The following is a 24,958-nucleotide window of genomic DNA, read 5'->3' as shown; positions in this document are numbered from 1 at the left end:
GGAGTCGCAGACTCTGAGCTCCAGATCCGGGCGAGTCTTTAGGGACCCAGACTCAAACGGGAGAAGCGGGACTGTCTGGCTTTGGTCAGAGCGAGTGCAGCTTTCTCTCCGAGGTTTGCAGCGGGTGCTGGGACTCAGAGACGCAGAGCCCCTGGGGACAGGACGGAGAGCCGCCATTACTGCTCTCTCCGGCCCACCCTGTTGATCCTGTGAGACCCGCCCCGCCCAAGCCCTGCACAGAGGCATTTGCAGGATAGCCTCAGGCATAGGCTAGATTAGCACCTCCCTAGAGGACAGAAGTTCTCTCACTGCAGAAACAGCTGATTCTCATAGCCACTTGGCCTGGAGGTCAAACCCTCCCTGGTATTAGCTACAACAATCAAGGTTTATAAGACTGCGCACAAAGACCACTAGGGGGTGCACCAAGGAAGCATAACAAAATGCGGAGACAAAGAAACAGGACAAAATTGTCAATGGAAGATATAGAGTTCAGAACCACACTTTTAAGGTCCCTCAAGAACTGTTTAGAAGCCGCCGATAAACTTAATGAGATCTACAAGAAAACTAATGAGATCCTCGATTGTATATTGGGGAACCACCTAGAAATTAAGCATACACGGACTGAAATAACGAATATTATACAGACTCCCGACAGCAGACCAGAGGAGCGCAAGAATCAAGTCAATGATTTGAAATACAAAGAAGCAAAAAACACCCAACCGGAAAAGCAAAATGAAAAAAGAATCCAAAAATGCAAGGATAGTGTAAGGAGCCTCTGGGACAGCTTCAAGCGTACCAACATCAGAATTATAGGGGTGCCAGAAGATGAGAGAGAGCAAGATATTGAAAACCTATTTGAAGAAATAATGACAGAAAACTTCCCCCACCTGGTGAAAGAAATGGACTTACAGGTCCAAGAAGCTCGGAGAACCCCAAACAAAAGGAATCCAAAGAGGACCACACCAAGACACATCATAATTAAAATGCCAAGAGCAAAAGACAAAGAGAGAATCTTAAAAACAGCAAGAGAAAGAAACTCAGTTACCTACAAGGGAATACCCATACGACTGTCAGCTGATTTCTCAACAGAAACTTTGCAGGCCAGAAGGGAGTGGCAAGAAATATTCAAAGTGATGAATACCAAGAACCTACAACCAAGATTACTTTATTCAGCAAAGCTATCATTCAGAATTGAAGGTCAGATAAAGTGCTTCGCAGATAAGGAAAAGCTAAAGGAGTTCATCACCACCAAACCAGGATTATATGAAATGCTGAAAGGTATCCTTTAAGAAGAGTAAGAGGAAGAAAAAGGTAAAGATACAAATTATGAACAACAAATATGCATCTATCAACAAGTGAATCTAAGAATCAAGTGAATAAATAATCTGATGAACAGAATGAACTGGTGATTATAATAGAATCAGGGACATAGAAAGGGAATGGACTGACTATTCTTGGGGGGGAAAGGGGTGTGGGAGATGCGGGAAGAGACTGGACAAAAATCGTGCACCTATGGATGAGGACAGTGGGTGGGGAGTGAGGGCGGAGGGTGGGGTGGGAACTGGGAGGAGGGGAGTTATGGGGGGGGGGGGGAAGAGGAACAAATGTAATAATCTGAACAATAAAGATTTAATTAAAAGAAAAAGGAAAAAAAAAAGACCGTACCCTTTTATGTAATGATGTTTACTTTGAATTTATATTAGTTCACACAAACACTCCATCCATGCTTTTGTTCCGGCCCTCCGGTCCAGTTTAAGAACCCATTGTGGCCCTCGAGTCTAAAAGTTTGCCCACCCCCTGTTCTAGGGCATATCTGAACTCATTTTGCTTGAGTTCAGTCTGATGGTGTTATTTCGTTTGTAGCTTCTCTTAGATGAGAGTCAATGGGGGAATGGGGGAATTAAAACATTGGAATAAAAGGCCTGGAAGAATCCAGAATCCAGGCCAAGTTTCACCTGTGATTTCCCCGAGGAAGGACATGGGGGTTGAGGGACAGGTGTGAAAATGGGCTCTCTCACATTTTATTCTATTACTTTTATGATTTTTTTTATTTTTATTTTTTGCAGCAACCACATTTTCATGTAACTGAGCATTATTCTGAAGTAAACACTTTATGCCAAACCCTATCCTGGTAAGGAAAGTGCCTGGGGGGGCAGGCAGGTCTCAGAGGACAGGCCAGAGAGCAGGAAGAGAGCCCATGTCTTTTCCAGGATGGGTGGGGTCTCTAGCACCGAGGCAGATGGTGGAGTGGTTTCTGGAGCACAGAGACAAAAATCTCTGCCCCCCAAAATACCTCATCCATCTGCTCATTCATGCCTGAAATTCCTCCACTGAGGGGCAGTCTTTGATTCCTGGTCAGAAATAGGCCTGAAACCGTAAACCCACCCAAGAGATGAAAAACAGTGCCTTCCAGTCACTCACAGAGGGAACAAGGTTACTGGTCTCTGGGAAGCAAAGCTCTCAGAATAATCCTGTGGAGACGGGGGGGACATTCGGGCTGGAGGCAGCAATAACCTGGTGGATTAATAACTGCCCAAAGGGGAGGAAGAGTTCTGTGCCAGGCTCCATACCCTGACTTAAGGGAAAGAGAGCTGGCTAACCAGGATTGGACAGGACAAGGCTGGATCATCTGTGACCACTAGGGATTAAAAGCAGAACCTGCGGAGCGCCACAAGCTGAAGGGAAAGGATGATGCTACCAAGACGAGACTGGATACAGGAAAGCAGCATATCGGGAACTTGAGAAGTGGGAGTCTCCCACGCCAGGCCGGTCCCAAACTAGCTGGAGGCCTGCGCTGGACCTGGGTGTTTTTAACAGGATCTACACAAATGGGGCCACGTTCTGAAAAGCATGAATAAATAATGGAGGACCTGAGAACTGGGTCAAGAGAACGTCAGAATGTTAAAACTGAAGGAGAATGCTCAATGCCATTGTCATCAGGAAAGTGCAACTCAAAACCACAATGAAATACCATTTCACTCCCACCAGGCTGGTCATAATTGTTTTTAATTCTTTTTAAATGGAAAATAACAAGTGTTGGCAAGGACAGAAAGAAATCGGAACCTTCATATATTGCTGGTGGGAATGTAAAATGGTGTAGCCACTGTGGAAATAGTTTGACAGTTCCTCAAAATGTTAAACATAAAATTACCATATGATCCAGGTATATACCCAAAAGAATGAAAACAGGTGTCCAAACAAAAACTTGTGCATGAATGTTCATAACAGGTCTATTCACAATAATCAAAAGATGGAAACAACCCAAATGTCCATCAACAGATGAATGTATAAACAAAATATGCTAAATACTGCCATGGAATATTATTTAAGCCATAAAAGAAATGAAGTACTGATACATGCTACACATGAATGAATCTTGAAAATATTATGCTAAGTACTGAAATATGCCAGGGACAAAAGGTCACATATTTGAATGATTTTATTTATACAAAATGTCCAGAATAGGCAAATCCACAGACATCAGATCAGTGGTTGCCAGGGGCTGAGGTGTATGGGGGTGGGGGAAGATGTCTAAGGGTGCAGCTTTCTGTTTGGGGCAATGAAAAAGTTAGGGAACTAAGGAGCAGGGATGGTTTTACAACACAGTGAATGGACTTAATGCCAATGAATTGTACTTTTAAATGGTTAATTTTATGTTATTTATGTATTTACCACAATAAAAAAATAATTTTGTAAAATATGGAGAGGGCTTTGAGAGGGAGATGATACCTGATGTCAATGCCCAAGGGCCTATCCGGAAGTGGTCAGAGGACAGAAGGAGCCTCCCAGAGGTCAAACTCTGACAGTACAGTGCGCATGAGGGCTAACATTCCCTGCACATCACCACGTGCCAGGCACTGTGCCAATGGCTTGATCAGCATAAGATGTTACTATTATTTCTATTTTCAGAATAAACAGAGGCTTAGAGAAGGTAGGGAACTGGCCCACAGTCACACAGCAAGTGGAGGAGCCGGACGCCTGTGCTATTGGCCTCTACACTATATACCAGCATCCATGCGGAGAACACGGCTATAGCTTCACACAGTCCACGCTTAATCAAGTCCCACTATCACCTTCTCCCATGTGACCTTTAGGGATTTACCCAGCCTTGCTGTGCCTGTTTTCTCATCTGTGCAAATTGGAATAACACCATCAACAGGCTCCAAGGCCTGGCGGGGCAATGAAATGAGATCATGAATGTGCCTAGCGGCCCCTGGCAAATAAAGGGCTCCATAAACGTTCAGTTCCTTTTTTCCCCAAAAGTGGAAAGCATTACAAAGACAGAGTAAACTATATAAGCAGGTGGAGAGCTCCCTGTCAAAGGAGGTGAGAAGGTAAAAGAAAAGCAAAGGCCCCACTCAGCAAGGACGGGTATCAGACGGGGACTGGTCCAGATGACCTTGAAGTTCCTACCCTTAAAATCTAATGTGGCTACAATATGAGGCCTGTTCCCAAGAGTGGGTTTCACCACCGGAGAGAAGGAACCATTCAAGGACACTGGGATCCTAGAGGACTCAGGGTTGCCAAAAAAGAGAAAAGGTGTAGAGAAGCGGATGGCTGGGAATAGCAAAAACAAAGTTTGCCAATAAAAATAGGAGTAACTTATGTTTTTAGCGCATCCCCATGTGTGCCAGACACTATGCTAAGCATTTTCCAGGGATTATCTCACTGAGTCCTCACATCTCCGTGGGCAGACACTATTATTATCTCATCTCACTGATGAGGACAGAGGCTGAAAAGCAGAGCAGCTTGCTCAAGGTCAGGTAGGTAGTGAGTGCCACGTGGCCACCGTGCCACAGGCCAGTCCTGAGTGCCACTCTCGAGAAGCCCTTTCGCCTGACTTGAGGGGTGACTGCCTTTGAACTTACCTGCCCAGCTCCACCTCCTGCTTCAAGCAGAAGTCTCTGCAGAGCAGAAAATTAGCCTCACGTGGCAGAACCTTCTCCTCACCTGCCTATGGCCAGAAAGCTAGAAGCTGATGCTAAGAAGAAATTGTGAGAGGATCCAGCAAGTATTTGGGAAATTTTTGTTAAGTAGGAAAAAAAAGAAAAACTTCTGTTTTCACCAGCTCACTCAGCTGGTGGGGCAGGACTGGCCACAGGCACAGGCAGCCAAGCAGCTGGGAAGTGACCCACTGGGCATCCCAACAGCACCCTCTTAAAGGAGTCCTTCAGTGTGGTGCCTAAGGCTCCCCTCGCTGCCACTAATCAGCAGCCCATGCTGGCAAGAGGACTCGCGGAAGGCATCATAGAAAACCCAGGGCCTGGGGTGCTCAGAGTCCAAACCACCTGAACAGGGGCAGAAGGCCATGGGGAAAGTAGAGACTAAGAGCAATGGGGGACAGTAGAGCGTAGCAGTAAGCAGGGCTCTAACTCTGCCTGGTTCCGCACGGCTTTCCCCATAACCCTGGGACTCAGATCCACAGGAGAGCCATTCATCTTCCTCTTCAGCCACCTCACAAAGAAACTCTGAGGACAAAAGAGGCAAATTCTGAAAGGGATATTAAGTTCTCAACTTTTTCTTAGGCCAACAGTTAAGGGGTTATGGTGTATCAGACACTGCTAAACCCTACATATGGATTATCTCTTTTCATTTCTGTAATGGACCTATGCAGTTGGTTATTACCATCATCATCACTGTTCAAATGCAGACAAACCGTGCTGAAGAGGTAAGTGACTTCTGCAATGACAAACCAGTATGTGGTAGAAGTGGGATATAAACCCATGTGGTCTGACCTCAGAACCCACGGTCTTAGCCAAGATCTTTTACCACTTCCTAAAACGGACTCTCAAGAGCTAGTAAAAGTAATTATTAACCATAGTTCCTGGCCTCAGAGCACTTACAGCCTGATTAGGGAAATGGATAAATGGATCCAATGCACAGGAAAATATACCTATACATGTATTATTACTAAAGGTGTGCATTCATCACTTCAATTACACAGTCATGTGTGTGCATGCGCACACGCAGGCATATTACTACACATGTGCTGGAGAATCAATGCAATGACTCAAAAAGAGGATGGTGGGAATTTAATTTTAAAATATGATAATACACAATAGCCAAAAGGTGGAAACAACTCAAGAGTCCATAAACAGATAAATGGATAAACAAAATATGATCTATACATACAATGAAATTTATTATTCAGCCTAAAAAAGAATGAAATTCGGATACATGCTACAACATGGGTGAACCTTGAGGACATTATGCTAAGTGAAATAAGCCTGTAATAAAAGGACAAATACTGTATGACTGCACTTACAGGAGGTCCTAGAATAGTCAAATTCATAGAGACAGAAAGTAGAGTGGTAGTTGCCAGGGGCAGAGGGTTGGGGAGAGAATGGGGAGTTCATATTTAATGGGTTCAGAAGTTCAGACTGAAATTATAAAAATTCTGGTGATGGATGGTAGTGATGGTTAGACAATAATGTGAATGTACTTCATGCCACTTGTGAGGCTAAATTTTATGTGTAACTGGACTAGCCATGGTGTGCCCAGATTAAACATTATTTCTGGGTGTGTCTGTGAGAGGTTTTCCGGACGAGATCAGCTTTTGAATTGGTGTACTCGATGTAGTTTGGCATCATCTAATCCAGGTTAGGGAACATCCAGCCTGCAGGCCATATAAGGCCCAAGAAATCATTTGGTCTGGCCCTGCCTAGGCATTAGGGGTGAGTTAATTAAATGCTTGACCAAATATAGCAGGCTAATTTTTAATTTGATAATTTTGTATGGACCTCGAATAATGTTATAAATATCTAAATAGCCCTTGGCAGACAAAAGGGTCCCCACCCCTGATCTAATCAGTTGAGGGCCTGAACAGAATAAAAAGTGGAGAAAGTAGATATTTGCCTTTTTCCTGCCTCACTGCTTGAGCTGAGACACCCCAACTCATCTTCTCCTACCCTCAGACTAGGATTTACACCATCAGCTCCCCTGGTCTTCAGGCCTTTGGACTGGGCTCAGAGTACACCACCTGGGTCTCCAGCTTGCAGATGGCAGACAGTGGGACTTCTCAGCCTTCATAATCACATGAGCCAATTCAATTTATACTATACTAGAGGCTCAGTGCACGAAATTTGTGCAGGGGTAGGGCCCCTAGGCCTGGCCGGCCAACAGGGCCAATCTGTGGGGCGACCCACAGGGTGATCGGGGTTCCCCATTTGCACCCGCCTTGGCTGGCCTGGTGCCGCCCACTTGCCAGTTCCATTCCCCCTGCTGCGGCCACCGCTAGTCAGGGCCTGCAGGCTGGGGGTAGCTCTTGTGTTGAGCATCTGCCCCCTGGTGGACAGTGCACATCATAGCGACCGGTCATTCTGCTATTCGGTCGATTTGCATATTAGGGTTTTATATAGATAGATATAAAATGTGTGTGTGTGTGTGTGTGTGTGTGTGTGTATCCTATGGGTTCTGTCTCTCTGGAGAACACTAATACACTACTAAACTTGGTCACTTAAAAGTGGTTAAAATAATAAATGTTATATATTTTTGCCACAATAAAAAAAATTAAGAAAAAAAAGTGCTGGTGGTGATGGTGATAACCACTGAACCTTGGAGGTTTTGTCTTTGCTCTAACCAGTGAGGAACAGAGAGTGGTAACCCAAACAGCCTTGTTGGGATGTGCAAAGGGGAAGAAGGCAATTCTGGGGGCAGGGGGATTTATCCTTTGGTATTTAAAGCCCCCTTGAAAATGATCTGAGAACAGGCCTTCTATGTTTGAAAGTTTATTCCCCATTAAGTGAGAATACTCAAGAAGGTAAAGGAGATCAGCCCTTCCGGTGTTTGCCTGTCCAAAGGAGGAGTGCTGGGGTCCTAAAGGTGGAACTGGGGGAAAGAAAGAGATCAGGGCTGTGGGTCTTTAAGATAATGGGCCACTGAACCCACGTTCCTGGCCCACACAAGTTGAGAGCCAAACAGGATGGGGGAACCTCTACAAAAATAACAAAATTACCATTTTAATATTAGTCAGATATTTATTGATCCTGTATTAAATACTTTATAAGCATCATCTTATTTAATCCTTATCACACCCCTATGAGGTTTCAGCATTGCACCCATTTTACAGAGGGAGGAGAGTGAGGCTCCAAGAAGTTAAGAGACGTGCTCACAATCACCACGCTAGTGAGCCAGGATCTGGATCTCTATGACCCAAAACCTCTTTTCTTAACCACCACAGGATGCCGTTTTCTTTGGACTCTTGAATACAACAAGCTCATAGGAAATCTCATTGTTGGGAGTGAATATTGCCAAAAAAGCCAGTATTTATACAAACAACATGTTTAGGGGCCTTAAATGCCGAGTGATATACTAATTCCTGATCCCTATCCACAAAGCACAAACAAAAAGGCTCTTTTTAAAAAAAATTATAGAAAAATATTTACTGATGTCAGAGTTGTTTACAATAAATAATGTTAAATGACAGAAATAAATGGAATATATCATATGATAGACACTATTTTTGTAAAAATGTCAATATATCTATAATAATAAAAGCATAATGTGCTAATTAGACCGGACATCCTTCCAGACGACCTTCCGGATGAAGCCGGGGCTGCAAGGGAAGCTCGGGTCCTGGGTGCCAGAGGGAAGCTGGTGACGGCAGCTAGGGGAAGGAAAGCCTACTCTTGCACGAATTTCATGCATCGGGCCTCTAGTAATTATATAATTGGATAGAAATGTGAATATTCAAATACCCAAATGGCAACTATGGTTTTCTCAGAGTGGTGTGATTATAAGAGAGTTTTATTGTGCTCTCCTTACTTCTATGTATTTATTATATTGAGCATGTTTTCTTTTTTCTAATTTTTTTCAATTACAGTTGACATTCAATATTATAATAGGTGTACAGGATAGCAGTTACACATTTATATAACTTACAAAGTGATCCCCCCAAAAGGTCTAGTACCCTTCTGACACCATATATAGTTACCACAATATTTTTTTACTCTATTCCCTATGCTGTGCTTTATATCCCCGTGACTATTTTGTAACTGTCAATTAGTACTTCTCAATCCCTTCACCTCAAAGAGGCTGTTCTTGAGTAAGGATCACAAGTGTTCTCTGGGCTCACTTGGGGGTCAGTTTCAAGCTTAGCGTCAGCCAGAAAACTTTGTTAAAACAGCAAGCTTCCCTCTTTACCACTCCTCTCATGAAACCAGGCAGGACTGCTATTCCTAATAGGCCAACAAGGTATCATTTTAAATTGGGCTTTCAGAGGCCATTTAAGGCAGGAGCATAAAATTCTTCTGAAAAAGACCATCTGAACTAAAAAGAAAAAAAATCAATTGGGATCACATAGGTGGGAAGGAACTTAAATTAGGGGGTTTTTTTTTTTAGAGTAAGAAATATGAAACATCTCTCTTGTCACAGTATTCGGAACAACCAATAAATATATACATATTTTTAAAAACCATTCTTCAGTTGTAAATCTACAGCCAATTAAGGGAGATGACTGGAGGAGGTAGAGTGTGACAGAGAAGGAAAGGAAGAGGAGGCACCTCCTCAGACACAGTTAATGCCATGCTTTGGAAAGGACTAGAGACCTCATTTTACAGGGCGAGGTTCTGGGGAACACCAAGATGCTGTTGTTGTTACTGTTCACCTAAGAAATTTTAGACATTACAGAAGAACATAAAAAAGAACAAAAATCAGCCCTGGCCTGGTGGTTCAGTTGGTTGGAGCATTGTCCCATGCACCGAAAGGTCACAGGTTTGATTCCTGCTCAGGGCACATACCTAGGTTGTGGATTGGAGTGCACAGGAGGCAACCAATTGATCTATCTATCTATCTATCTATCTTAAACTCAATCAAAATATATCCTTGGGTGAGGATTAAAATAATAATAATAAGTCTAAGCAATGTTGCAATTTTGCAGCTCTAGACAAAAACGGCACTGTATCTCGGCATTTTCTACATGGACCAGTTTCAATCATGCTGACAGGAATTTACCACTTTTGTTTTGGGGGGTGTTTTTTTTCTTTGTTGTTGAAAGTATTACATATACCCCCTTCCCCCCTCCCTCCACTGACTTCTTCTAACCCATCTCTACCACCAACCCCTCCCTCCCCCCGGCACCCCAGGCCTTCACCACCCTATTGTCTGTGTCCAGGGGTTATGCACTTCTGTTTAAAGTGTCTCTTCAGCCAATTGGTCACATACCAGATGAAAGTGTAGTTCCAAATCCCTCCAGCAGCCCCACCCCCACCCCCACCCCCAGTTAGCACCAATCACACTGTTTTGCATCAGACTTAGCCAAGAACAGGAGTGTTTCCCCCACTCTGCTGTAAACTCCAGGCCCCATTCACCTTTACATGGCTGCCTTCAAACACGTCCAATACTCATCTTCTATCATTGGTTCACACTGTTTTTTAAAATCTTTCACATACCCAGGTCCCTGCCTAGGAAGTCATATGTCACAGCACTTCAAAGTGAGAAGGATCTGACATCTTGGGCAAGCTCTTTACCCAAAGTCCCTACGACGCCTCATCTGTAAAAGAGGGGTGATGATACCTCCCTGAGAGAGTTACTGGAAGGACACAGTTAGATAACCCACAGAAAAAAAACACATAATAACAAACCCACCAAAAAATCGCTTAATCCTCTACCCACTGGAGGAGATTAAAGAATCACACAGCTGCCTTTCTCATCTGAAGCTCATCCAGGTCCTGAATGCCTGGGCAGAGACTCAGAGCCTTCACGGCCTGCACCAAACCACTGAACCTCAAACCAAGGGTAAGGGAGGTCTGGCAAAGCTTGACTTGGAAGGCAGGCGGGCAGCTGGGCAGCATGGAGCCACAGAAGCTCTGGATCAGCTGTGAACAAAGGATTGAGGACATGCTTAGGGAAACCAAAAAGCAGCAGCCTGAAATCAACCCAACCAGGGCACTAGGACCAAGCAGGGAAACCATTCAAGGTGCCACTGGCTCCTCCCAACTGGGAGCCTGGAAGCAGGTGACTGGTGCAGTTCCCTAGCTGACCCTGGACAAATCTGCTATTGTTCATCCACGATGCTGGGAGTTGAGTCACCGTGGCATTGTCCAACAGCGCTATCAGGAGGAAACAGCTGGAGAGACCAACACCAAGTGCAGGAAACCACCTCCACCAGAGCTCCCCTCGGGGGGCTCCACCCTGTATGGGAGGTCCAGCATCCTGCCTGCCTGGCCCTCAAGGACCCCGACCAACCCCGGAGGCATCTACAGTCTGAACAGACATCCCTATTTCCTGCCTCCGTTTGCCTGGGGCAAAATACTAGCTCTTTGTGTAGCATTTTGGCAATTCTCCTGGGGGAGAAGAGGTGAGATCTCCTGGTTTCAACACTCCAGTAAATAGAAGCCAGGGTGCAAGAAACCTGGCAGTAGACAATAAAAACAATTACACCAAGTTAATTTGAAAAGGACATACCATGTGACAAGGAGATGGATTTTCCCTGGACTGAAAAGATGAGCAGGTAGATGCCGCCTTTCTGAAAGAGGGATTCTTGCCAACTTCCTCGTCTGGAGACCTGATGAAGATCTCCTCTGTTCCAACAGAGGGCCTAAGAATCCCTGCTGGGATTTAGAAACAACTCAGAAAAGCAGCAGGGTGGTCATGGTTTAAAGTCCTAGAGAGCTGCATTTGACTCTTGCCTCTAACAGAGAACTGTGTGACCTACGTGGTGGGAGTTACAGTGCAGCCCAGCACATGTGATACCAGCTGGGCATGCAGGCACATTCCCATGGTGTGCCAAGACTGAGGGGTCAGGGAAGCACGGGCCCCGTGGCTGAGACTCAGATCCAGCCAATAGGTGCCACAGGGCAGTACGTCAATGTCATTAGGTCTGACAACAATAAAAAGCCAGAAATCTCTCTTTTTATGAAACCTCTTCAGTGTTTAAATGTTGACATCTGTGGAGTGGATCTGAACGAGGGCCACTGGACTGCAACCTCAGCTCTGGACCTTAGGTTCCTCATCTATAAAATGAGGGCGAATAAAAGAGCCTGGTGTTGGGAGGATTCGATGAGATTAGGCCTGTTAGGCGCTTCCCGCTGCCTGACACTAGAAAGCACTTGACCAATGGCAACTGTCAACTAGGCAGAGCTAAAAGAGCCTTGGGGAAGATCCACCCAACCTTCTCGTTCTATTAACGAGGAAACTTCAGAGAGGTCCTGGGACTGACCCATGACCTGCTAATAAGCCGATGGCAAGAGTCCGACTGAACCCAGATCCCAGACTCTCCCTGTTAATGGACTCAGTTTATCACGGACAGCCCTGCAATTGTCCCTCACTGGTGCTGGGCTCACCAACTCTGAGGGGCAGCTCCCCAAGGTAAGTGTGCTATACACATCTTTGTTACATCCACAAAACTCAGCCTCACACCAGGCAGGTGACCAGGTGCACTACTCAATGTGAACTGGTCCGTGGATGTGCTCCTCCTCCCCCCACTGCCCTGTAGTCCAGTTTACATAATGTTCCTTGGACCGGGCCCTGTGCCAAGCTCAGCTCCCTTACCTATCACCTACCCCAACCTAGTCTGGGTGGTAAGGGAAGACCAGGCACAAAAGGATGGGGGGTGACATCAACAGGTAGAGAGGATGAGGGGTGACATCAACAGGTAGAGGATGAGGATGGGACAGAGCAGGCCTGTGTGAAAGAAGGTGGCCAGAAGGCTGGGAAGTATACTTGGGGCCAGTGTGGGCTGGTGCAGCTGGAGGAGAGGGGATAACTGAAAGGCAAGGGAGGTGGGAGAGTGGGCTGGGAAGGAAGGTTGTGGCTGCTGGTACGCAAGGGTCCCTAAGCTGAGGGGGCTCTGGAACAGCTGGCCTGCTGGGTTTCTGCCATACAAAGGTGCTAATTAGGCAGCTTGGGGCAGGTCCCAAAGCACTGAGCTGTGTTCCCTTAGGTAAATGAGCAGCCAAGGTTGTATCCTGTCCCCAGACCCTAGGGGTATCCTGTTTGAACTTGTCCTTACTGGGAAACTTTCCACCCTTGATGTCTCAGGAGCCCTGGAATTTCTCCCAGCTCCTTCCAAAGCATGCACTAAAGCTTTCTAATTAACATGAGCTGAAAAGTAAACCTTAGCTTTAAAACGGCAACAGGGGAAAGAAAGAGAGCTTGGGTTCTGTATTTCCTAATGGAGTCATCTTAAGTTGTAGAACTTTGTAGGCTGAAAGGACTTGAGGGACCATCTGGTACAAACCCCTCATGTTACAGAGAGGCAGGGAGGTCCAGAACAGGGAGTGATGGGCCCAAGGTCAATCAGCCTGTCAGTGCACTGTCACCAGACTCTAGGGCCCCCACAGCCAGGCCAGTGCACTTTCAGGGACAGGACAAAGCCTCAGTCACTGCATTCCATCTTTTCACCTAGGAATACCACCAGAGCCACAGCAACACTGTCACAATATCTCACCTCCCCAAGGGGGTCTTAGAAAATCCACACTTCGAACAAAGGCCCAAAGTCATTCACACCTTTTAGTACAGGTTTCTCTCACCTGCTAAGAGCTCACTCTCCTCCCAAGTCACAAGAGGTAAACTGAAGGGAGGGAAGAAAGACATGGAAGTTTCTGGCCACCAGAGAAGTGTATGGGATGTGTTCACCTCGGGGAGGTTCACAGGTTAAACCCACATCCCTGAAGGGCCTAGGCCGGCTGGCCAAAATGAAGGGGGAAGGGGGGAAGGGCTGAGACTTTGAGCAGAAAAAAGAACACACAAACATCACATGGCTGAGAGAGGCTTTCACAACAATACTCCAGAAGGGCAGAAGAGAGACCTGGGAACTACAACAGTCTTTGCGGGGTCCAGAATCATGTTTTCCTACCTGGAAAGAACACAGACTTTGGAACCCCCAGATTTGAGTTTAAATCCCTTCTCTGGCACATCCCACTACATAACTTGGGAGTGGGGGGGGGGGGGGGAGGCAGTAATGAGCCCCTTTGTTTTCCTCATTTTACAAAATAGATGCATAAAGAAAAGCATTGAGCAATGGTTATTCATGTCATTGAGACTTTCTTCCTGATATTAAACCATCTCTTGCCCCTTTGTAAGTATCCTGAGAGCAAAAAGCATAGCTGCTTGTCCACCTGGAGTCAGAGAATGAGCCTGGAGAAAGTTCATGTGTGACTGACTTTCTAAACCACATCCCACCTCCTCCCCTGTGGGTGATACAACCTGAGGGGCATGCGTCTGATCAGCATGGAACTGCTCACAGCACCCTAAGGAGGGTGTGCAGCTCCATTTCATCCCACTCCAAACCACAGAGGTTCTCATGGCCAGTCCAATACCTCTGCCCCGTGCCCCGAGCTCTCCCATACCATCCACCACAGTTCTGCCTTTGTACCCAACTTGCCATGCTTAATAGATGTCACCTGGCATGATTCACATTTCTGGAGGGCATTGGAGGAAGAAAGAAAGTAGAGGGTAAATGTTTTCCCACAGGTTACAAATGAGGAAGCTAAGGCAAGGAAATTAGATTGTGTGCTGCTACCTGACAGTCAGCCCAAGGCTGGTTCTCAACTCAATGGCTGGGAGTAGTGAAGCCATGTTGGACAGGAGTGGTAGACAGAGGCTTACAGGTTCTAACAGCAAATGCAGGGGGTTGAGCTGAGAAATTTTTAAAATACTTGTCAATAAATATAGACTGTGTGCCCTGTTCCATTAAGAAGAAAAAAAAAAAAGTGCCCTGGCCAGTGTGACTCCGTTGATTGAGCAGCATCCTGTACACCAAAAGGTCACAGGTTCAACTTCCAATCAGGGCACATGCCCAGGTTGCAGGTTTGATCCCAAGTAGGAAGTGTGTCAGAGGTAGCTGATAGATGTTTCTCTCTCATAGATGTTTCTCTCTGTCTTCCTCTCCCTTTCTCTCTCTAAAATCAACAAAAACATTTAAAAAAATAAATAAAATCAATAAAAACATATCCTCCGGTGAGGATTAAAAAAAAAAATTTTTTTAAGTCCTGGCTGGGTGGTTCAGTTGCTTGGGCATCATCCCATACATCAAAAAGCTGCAGGTTCGATTCCCAGTCAGAGCACATACCTAGCCTGCAAGTTCGGTTCCAGGTTGGGATGCATTTAGGAGGCAACCAATCAATGTAATCAATGTTTCTCTCTCTCTCTCTCTCTCTCTCTCTCTCTCTCTCTCTCTCTCTCTCTTTCTCTCTCTCTCCCCCTTCCTCTCTAAAATCAATAAGCATATCCTTGAGTGAGGATTTTTTAAAAATCATTTTTTTAGATGTAGGGAATCAGGTAATCTAATAGGAGAGATAGGTTAACCATCCTCATCATCCTCATCACCACCCTCACCTGCTACAGAGTGCTTTCTACATATTAGGCAGGTTCTAGATGCTTTACATATGTCAGCTCACTTAATATTCATGGTAACCTTGTGAAATAGGTGCTTTTTATCCCCATTTTACAGAAGAGAAAGGGGTCTTTAAGAACTTGCCCAAGGTCACGTGACTGGGGAGTGACTGCCAGGATCTGAACAGGACATGTAGCCTTAACCATTTCCTGGACTACCTCTCACCACACAAGCTCCTCCACTCCCAGGTCTATCCCCTTCACCTCCCAAGCCATTAGGTAGCAGGCTGGCAGGCAAACTCTCAGCCCTGAGGTTCCAGTACCTGTAGCAACTGCCTCCCAAAGTGTTTCCTCCAATTGCAAGAGCCAAGTACTCAGATCTTCATGATGGGCTCCACAAATGTTCTGCCCTTGACCTCCTATGTTCCTTCTCCAGGCTGGGACAAGACACAAGAGGAGGCAGGAGCCAGAATTCTGCCAGGATATTCTACTCCCATTGACTCAGAACCCCAGAACAGATGGACAGGGGGATTTCTGAGTGAGTAACTAACCACAGAAGAATAAAGTTATGTAAATCAGCCTGGAACACAGAAAGAAATCAGGCATGGGCTTTCTCAGAATCAAGCTGAGCAAGTGGGAAATACCCAACACAGGCTCCAGCACTGTTCTTGCCTTGGGGCAGAGCTGGGCCTATTGTGAGTTTCTAGACTGTTCCTGATTATAAAACTATAAGGCTTTTGCCCCACAGGCAGCAGCAGAGGGACTGCTAACACATTTGGATTTCTCCCACCAACAGAAGAAAGGCCTTAGGATACAAAAATCAGACAGATAAATGAAGCTCTGATTCCTCCCCTTCCCTGTGTTCTCTTTTTGCAGAATTATTTTCCCAATGGGCCTCCTGTCACCATCTCCCTCCTGCAGCTTCTAAAACTGAACCCAAAGGATATACCAACTGCTTGGCCTCATCAAGACAGGAGGTGACAGTGGGGGAAACTCCAATGGCAAACCCATTGGCCCATCAGGGAGCCAGGCGATGAAGGCAGTCTGTGCTGCCTGCCTAGAGTCAGCTTGGAACACTGGAAGGGGAGACTGGACATGCTGCAGCTGGAATTTCAGATTTTCCGTAAGTTAGAATGCAGTCATTTTTCCTGCTTGCGCATCTTCTTCAATAAAACCGTCCTGCTGGTAAAGGTGAAAATTTGTCACCCTCAAAGGCTTACCACTCATTCTGGCCCTCTGTGTACATCTCCAACAGGGAAGGCTCAGGCCGAGTCTAGGGAACAACAAACAAGCTGGAGTGCGTCCAAAGGCGGCAACAGGGTGGTTAGGTCTAGAAATGAAGTGATCTGGGAGACAGCTGGTAGAAGCAGTGACGAGACGAAGAGTAGCTGTTGTCAAATACTTCTGGGTTGTCATGTGAACAGGGGAGCAGGCTCCCTGTCTCAGGCTCTGCCCTTTTACCCACGAGGAAATTGAGGCTTAGAAAGGATCAGTATATTGCAAGGCAAACCAACAGAGCTGGTCTAAGAAGCTGGGCTGTGCCCCAGGGCCTGCATACTGACCCACTGCACTGCACACGGTGGCAAATGCCTTGGTCGTGGAAGAAGCCAATAACAAAAGACCACATATTGTATGATTTCATTTATATAAAAACTAGAGGCCTGGTGCATGACATTTGTACACTGGGGGTGGGGGGGGGGGTAGTCCTCAGCCTGGCCTATGCCCTTTAGCAGTCTGGGAGCCCTTGGGGGATGTCCTACTGATGGCTTAGGCACGCTCTCCAGCTGCCAGTTGGACATCCTCAGTGCTCCCACTGAGGCAGGAGAAGCTCCCACAACCACAACTGCACTCACCGGCTGTCAGCCCTGCTTGTGGCTGAGCAGTGCTCTCCCTATGGGAGTGCACTGACCACCAGGGGGCAGCTCCTGCATTGAGCATCTGCCCCCTGGTGGTCAGTGGGCGTCATAGCAACCAGTTGTTCCGCCATTGGGTCAATTTGTATATTACCCTTTTATTATATAGGACAGTGATGGCGAATCTTTTGAGCTCAGCGTGTCAGCATTTTGAAAAACCCTAACTTAACTTTGGTGCCATGTCACATATAGAAATTTTTTGATATTTGCAACCATAGTAAAACAAAGATTTATATTTTTGATATTTATTTTATACATTTAAATGCCATTTAACGAAGAAAAATCAACCAAAAAAATGAGTTTGCATGTCACCTCTGACATGCGTGTCATAGGTTCGCCATCACTGATATAGGATGTCCATAACAGGAAAATCTATAGAGGTGCAAAATAGATTAATGGTTGTCTAGGGCTAGGGATGAGGGAGAAACTAGGGGAATGACAATTATGGCTATTTGGGTATGGGCTTTCTTTTAGGGGTGATGAATGTTCTAAAATGGATAGTGGATGCCTGGCTGGTGTGGCTCAGTACTTGAGCATTGACCTATGAACCAGGAGGTCATGGTTTGATTCCCAGTCAGGGCACATGCCCGGGTTGCAGGCCCGATCCCTTGCGGAGGGCATGCAGGAGGCAGCCAATCAATGTTTCTCTCTCAATGTTGATGTTTTTATATCTCTCTACCTCTCTCTTCCTCTCTGAAATCATTAAAAATATTTTTAAAATAATAAAAAATTTAAAAAGAACTAGTTGACTACCCTGGCCAGTGTTTCCCTTTGGTTAGAGCTTCAACCTACACACCAAAGGGTCACAGGTTCAATTCCCGGTCAAGGGCACATACATGGGTTGCAGGTTCAATCCCCAGCCCTGGTTGGGGCATGTGCAGGAGGCAACCAATCAGTGTTTCTCGTTCCCTCTCTCTTTTCCTCTCCCTTTCCCTCTCCTTCTTCCCCTTCCTCCCAACTTCCAATCTTCCTGAAATCAATGGAAAAATATCCTTGGGTGAGGATTAAAAAAAAAAAAGAACCATTGGCTTAACAGATTACAGGGAACCTGATAAGAGATAAAGATTATGAATCAAGCAAGGGAAGACAGCAGCTCACAAACTCACTACCTCTTGCCCAAGATGTCACTTACTCAGTCAACAAATATTTATCAAGAACCTACTCTAGGCCACAATTTAGAATGCTCAACATCGCAGAACTGGAGTCCAGAGGCCAAATCCAGCCTGCCAAGCAAAATGTGCCAACCCCTGTGCTAGATGCAGCTAGAGCCATGGGTGAAGGAAAGGGGTGAGTGATAACAGTCAGGGTCTCCTTATGGAGTTCACATCCCAGTGAGACAATCATACAGGTGAGATCCAATTAGAATGCAGAGAAATGTTATAAAGGAAAGAACTACAGCCTGTGTGAGCTCAGAACAAGGGACTGACCTGGGCCAGAAAAGGCTTCCTGGCTGATGGACTTGACTCTCAACACCTGAAAGAGCAAGAGGAAGCCACATTTACAAAGGCCCTGGAAAAACGAAGGGGTGGGGCAGGCAGAGCATGTGGTCTGGTGAAGGACTAAAAGGCACCAAAGCAGCAGTACAGAGTGCTGTGCAGGGCAGCCTGTGCTCCACCGCCCATCCCCCGGCCTCACAGCCCCAGGTCCAATCACTGGAGGCTATGAGAACAGGGCTGAGAGTCAGCCACCTGACAGTGCTAACTGTGTATAAACCCTCAGCCAGATGACCTAGGAAGACTTAATCCAGCCAGAGGTTGGAGAATTAATCAATGGAAAAATGTTTCTTAATCACCTAACAAAGTGCCCATCGCTTTCTTTACCCAATATCGTACAGGACATAAAATAAGAAAAAGATGCAATCTCGGACTTCAAAGAGAAAACCAGAAGTTGAGGAAACAAGCCCAAGCCCTCAGCTCTGCTACTCAAATGTAATGGCACTCACGCAGAGCCTGGAATGTACTTCCCCAGGTCTCCCAAAAGGACTGTTCCCTCCATTCCTGGAGGTCTCTATCAAATGCAACATTTCCCTACCCACCCCACACAAATAACACACTTGTCTTCTCTCCTCCCCGCTCCTCCAGCCCCTCTCCCCAAGCCCTCCTAAGCCCCAGCATTCCCTCCCTATGCCCTGGCCTTGGTTAGTTTTCTCCCGCACACTTAACTCTGCCCATTACACATGTATCTGTTTGTTCACTGACCAGCTTACACTAGAATGGAAGCTTTATGAGAACCAGACTTTGGTTTTTTTCCAGCACTGAGATCTGAAAGAGTCAGCTCTCAAATAATGGTTTGTGGAATAAATGCAAACACAAAACTCTTAAAGAAAACTTAATCCCTAAATTCCTTGATTTGGAACGTTGGGCAAGTTATTTATGTCTCAGTCTCCTCATTTGCAAAATAAAAATAATAAAAGTATCTACTTTGTGAGTAAATAAGGAAATGCACATACATGCTGATTGTTGTTATTACCATGATCATTTGTTATGGGTCTATTTTTGTGTCGTGTGTTAAACATATCGCTCATTTATTTTTCATAGAAACCCATGAGGTAGCTTTTATTACAAGTTCCCTCTAGATAGATGAGACTAGATAAGCTGTCCAAGGTCACAGTGACTAAGCAGCAGAATTTAAATTCAAACTAGCACCACTGGCCCTGATCCTTCTCTCTGCCTGCCTGCCTGCAAACTGAAAATGCCAACGGAGGCTGGAGAGAGGAGACTGGCATACCCTGGAGCAGTTGGGGCGTGATCCTGAAGCAACAGAGACTCGGGTTCTGTACTTAAGGACGAAAAGGACTCAGAGCAGACAGAAGTCATTCTAGGTCAAAAAAAAGGAGGAGGGGCAGTTCTTTTCCACAAGAGACTTACACTCCCGTAATACAAACAGGAGAGGACAATAGTGGAATCACAGGACTGGCACTTGGACGAAATCTGAGATGTATCCGGTCCAACCACTTGTTTTATGGAGCAAGAAACTAAGCTGGAAGAGTGATCTGTGAAGAATTGGGAAATCAGTAGATTGTGCCTTTGTTGACGATGCTTCTGTTCTAAACTAGATGCATTTTTACTCTTATTCATTTATTTCTTCTTCAAAAGTCATACAAGTAAAACATGCCCACTACAGGCAGAAAAATTAAGCCAAATGAGGAAAAGGTTAATAGTGTCCCACCACTAGCCAAAAGCTATGTTAAACAGCTTTACATTTAACAGGTTCTGAGTTACATTCAGTGGCTTGCATATCAGAACAGAGTAGGAACCTAAATGAACTGTGCTTCTGTTTCCATTTTTGTTTCCAAGTCTGTTTGCAGTTCATTTGTTCATTCATTCATTCAGCCAGCAAGCATGAGGATCTCATTCGTAATTGGCACAGTTCTAATTATTGGGATTCTGCAACAAACGTACCTAATAAAATGATCCTACATTCTTTTCCCACAAAGGTTGGGAAGGAGCACCCCCATTGCTGTTAGCTGCCACTGTCTGTTAAAAACAAAAACAGCAGCAACTAAATACACTAACTACATTCTGGCCCAAGCTCTCAGCAAGAACATGTGCATCATCACTACTGCCCCTATGCCTCACTAACACAGGAAAGAGCTTTTTTAAAGCATAAACCCACAACTTCTTTTCTTTTTATTTTTAATCCTCACCCGAGGATATTTTTCCATTGACTTTTAGAGAGAGGGAGAGACAGAGAAAAATATCAATGTGAGAGAAACATGTGGATTGGTTGCCTCCTGCATGCTCAGGCCTGGTAGGAGCCTGCAACCGAGGTACATGCCCTTGACCTGAATTGAACTGCCCTTGATCAGAATGGAACCCGGGAGCCTTTGGTCTGCAGGCCGACGCTCTATCCACTGAGCCAAACCAGCTAGGACCATAAGCCCACGATTTCAAAGAGAGCAGAAAAGGAGATAATAACAGAATTTTAGAGACTACAGGGTCAAAGGACAAGTAAGAAACCTAAGAAAGCATTAGCGTCCCAGAGCCCACAGAAGGCTGAGTAATGGCAGCAGCAGGAGGGGCTGCCAGTGGCAGGATTAAAGTCTGCTTTAGAAAGAGTCCCACATCCACCTCCCTCAGGCAGGTGGCTGTACCTCCCTTACCCCAGGGGTTTATTCTTTGGAGAGGGCGAAGCAGTAGGTCTATGGGCTGAGGAAACCACACAGGGAAATAAATGCAGGGCACCACATTGAAGACATGGGTTAAGTTGAAGTACAGGAGGCCCAGATTCCAACCCTGTCTTCCTTAGGTTCCTGGGCACAGGTTTAGTCTCAGACCATCCAGGAAGATTAGATGATTCTTCTCTAAGGGATTTACACAGCTCAAGAGAAAACACCCAAGATACTAACTTCCTGGGTTCCTAAATGAAACAGCCCACCCAGGTCACCCTACGTGAGGCCTAGAACCCACAAATGCCACACACACACACACACACACACACACACACAAAGCTTAATACCCTACACATATGCAAGCAGATTACCAGGACCACTAGATCTCTGGAGAAAGCCTGTCACAGGAAAGACAGGGAAAACACACATACACTTTATAGAAAATGATGAAGAACACCACTTCTTCCCAAAAATAAAGCTATCATTAATGGCCCCAGAGAAATAAGAGGTAAATATTGCATCTATGAAACCAAAACAAAATGCTATATTTAAAAAGGTATATTTAGAAAACATAAGAATGCTTAAAAATTAAAGTAATGCTAACTAAAATGAAAACCTCAATAGAAGGGGAGTGTAGCGGGGAAGATAGTAAAATTATAGGACCAACCCAGGAGACTCAATATTCAAATTCTAGGAGTTGCAGGGGAAAGAAGAAAGAAAATAGGCCCTGGCCAGTGTGGCTCAGTTGGCTGAGCATCATCACATGCACTGAAAGGTCTCCAGTTCAGTTCGATTCCTGGTCAGGGCACATACTCAGCTCAATGTTTCTCTCTCTCTCTCTCCCTCTCTCTTCCTCTCTCTCTAAATCAATAAAAACATATTTTTTAAAAAGAAAGAAAATAGCCCTAACCGGTTTGGCTCAGTGGATAGAGCATCGGCCTGCGGACTCAAGGGTCCCGGGTTCGATTCCGGTCAAGGGCATGTACCTTGGTTGTGGTCAACATTCCCAGTAGGGAGTGTGCAGGAGGCAGCTGATCGATGTTTCTCTCTCATCGATGTTTCTAACTCTATCCTTCTCCCTTCCTCTCTGTAAAAAATCAATAAAATATATTTAAAAAAGAAAGAAAATAGCAGAAGCAAATCATCATGAAGTAATTCAAGAAAACTTTCCAGAACTAAATGATGTGTGTTCCAAGATTAAAAGTTTCCAAAGCGCACTGGATGAACGTATACCCACATTAAGGCAGGTCGCCTATGAAATTTCAGAACACTAGAAAGGACACTAGAGACTCCAGATAGAAAAATCATGTTACCTACAAAGGATTAAAATTGAAATAGCATTAGATTTCTCAACAATAACTCTGGAATTTAAAGGAAAATTAAGCAATGCTTTGCACAAAAATAAACTCCTACCCTAGAATCCTACAGCAAGCCAGAATGTCAATACCGTGTGGGTAAAGAATTAATACTTTCTCAGATATGCAAGGCCAACAATTATAGAGCACCGCTCTGTGGTACAACACTCTGCCTCTGGTGCATGTACCCCACGGTGTTGTAAATGCCAGTTACTCGCTGTCTACCCCCACTGTACTCCAGGGTCAAAACTGTCCACTCCTCTCAATAGCCTCACTGGTGCTATGGGGCTACTTAAGAAGAACACCCACCCAGCAAGGGGCAGCAAGGAGTGCTTAGTGGAGGGAAGTGACATCTAAACTGAATCCTCAAGGATAACTAAAGGATATACAGCACAGTGACGTTCTAGGAAGCGGGATTATCTGCAAAGACTTGGGGAGCCGTCACAATCCATCAATCTGCTGACCCAGACAAGAATCCTTGCCGACAGATGAAACTCAAGCCAGGCACAAAAAAATCCATGCCCAAGTGGCATCAGTGGCATTACCAAGTATTTGGGTTGGTTTTAAACATCGCTCCACAACAAGGTGATATACAAATCTATAAAATACAACCAATCTGAGCATGAAGAATGAAGACCAGGAGGCAAAGGCTGGCTCTGGATGTGACCTAAGGGTCCCTGGAGCAGTCTGGCAGCCCCACAGGACACAGCACACCATAAGGCCAGTGCCCTAATCAGAAAGGTGAAACCAGACCTAATAACAAGCATGCAGAGGCCCCAGATGAAGGGCACCTGGGACCTGGAGGCCAGGCTGGGGCAGAGAAATTCTCTGTATTTGGACTTTCTCTCTTCCCCTCACTTGTGAAAGCCAGAGCTTTAAGCTCATAAAGATCCTAGGCTGAGATGGGGAATGAAGGCTTGTCAGCTAAATGCCTGGGAATACAACCAGGTCTCCTGGCTACCTCCTACCCCTTACAGCCCTGTCTGGTTGACCACAGGTTTCCAAGCAGATATTCACTTGCTGAATGTCAAGGTAAGAAGAAACAGCCAAGAATGAATAACAGTCTGGCCTCTCCACCACTCTAACTCAAATTTACGGAGGCAGCTTTCTAGATATCGCCTCCCGCCCCTTGGCGCCTCCTTTCCCCACTCCTGGAAGGAGGCAGCTGGCAGCTGAAGTCTAATTGGAGTCCCACAGCCCCCTGACGATCTCTGTGCTCTGTAGTGATGGCTTCAGCAGCAGCAGTGAGGTTTCTGAAATAGAAACAAAGTCAGCCCTGACTAGTGTGGCTCAGTGGTTGAGAGCTGACCCATAAACTAAGAGATCACCGGTTCAATTCTGGTCAGGGCACATGCCCAGGTTGCAATTCAATCCCCAGTAGGGGGCGTGCAAGAGGCAGCCAATAGATGTTTCTATCTCCCTCTCCTTTCCTCTCTCTAAAAAAAATAATAAAAACATATTGGGGCGGTGGGGGCTTGCCCGGGGTGGGAATGGCTGGTGGGTTGGGGGGATGGGGGTGGGGGCGTGTCAATTGGGGAAAAAGAAGACATATGTAGAAAGAAAGAAAGAAAGGAAGGAAGGAAGGAAGGAAGAAAGAAAGGAAGAAAGAAAGAAAGAAAGAAAGAAAGAAAGAAAGAAAGAAAGAAAGAAAGAAAGAAAGATTTAAAAAAAAAAACAAAGAAACAAAGTCGGGGCCTGTTTGCTTGGTTTCTGCTGCTGGTAACCCGCTGGGATCTGAGCAGCCAAAAAGGAGCCTTTCCTTCCCAAAACGGTCCTTTCACACACTGCTGAACAATGTGCTCTCTTCCCCAGGGCCATGCCAAGGTCTGGCTCTGCTGATAGTATATGTTCAAGGTCAGGCAGTGCACTCAGCTCCAGCTCCCAGAACCATGGCCTAGGCTGGTGCAATGCAGTCCTTGCTTCCCACCTCCAGGTCCCTTCTCCGATGATTTTACAGACACTTCACATTCCATAAATACAGCTCCGCCCAGTCTGGGGCTCTCCGATCTTGAATCTGTACGTTGTTGGTCTCTCCAGTGCTCACTCTTTATTACACAAGTGGTGAGCTGAGGGATGGGTGGGGCAGCTTAAAGGCTGGTGTTGTGGGGACTGCACTGCTGTGACAAAATCGCATGTCAAGTCAACTCCCAGCTGGGAGTGTATATCTCTGACACATGCACCCCAGACACCACACTGTAGTTGTAGGAGGGTGTGTGCATGGGTGAACTGGGCAAGCACGTGAGCAAACATACAAATGTGTGAGAACATGAATATAAACGGCATGTGAGTAAACCCACTTGCTGCAT

General features: G+C 45.7%; 1 protein-coding gene across 3 annotated transcripts in view; it reads right to left on the bottom strand.

Moving 5' to 3' along the window:
- Nucleotides 1-24,958, bottom strand: part of TSPAN9 (tetraspanin 9) — a gene marked incomplete at its 5' end in the record, with an annotated part of 208,255 nt that overhangs the window by 157,824 nt on the left and 25,473 nt on the right. The window contains 2 exons of one of the 3 annotated variants that reach the window (XM_081081407.1): nt 16,494-16,546; nt 18,614-18,659. The exons of 1 other annotated variant lie outside the window; for it this stretch is intronic. In XM_081081407.1, coding sequence (XP_080937533.1) covers nt 16,494-16,500 — 7 coding nt within the window. Of the gene's footprint in view, nt 1-11,403; nt 11,550-16,493; nt 16,547-18,613; nt 18,660-24,958 lie in introns of those variants that run through there. One more of the 3 variants, XM_081081409.1, reaches the window with a different exon arrangement.

This window comes from Myotis nattereri (assembly GCF_964212035.1).
Source record: "Myotis nattereri genome assembly, chromosome: 2".
NCBI lineage: Eukaryota > Metazoa > Chordata > Mammalia > Chiroptera > Vespertilionidae > Myotis > Myotis nattereri.
This window is presented reverse-complemented; position numbering and strand designations above follow the sequence as displayed.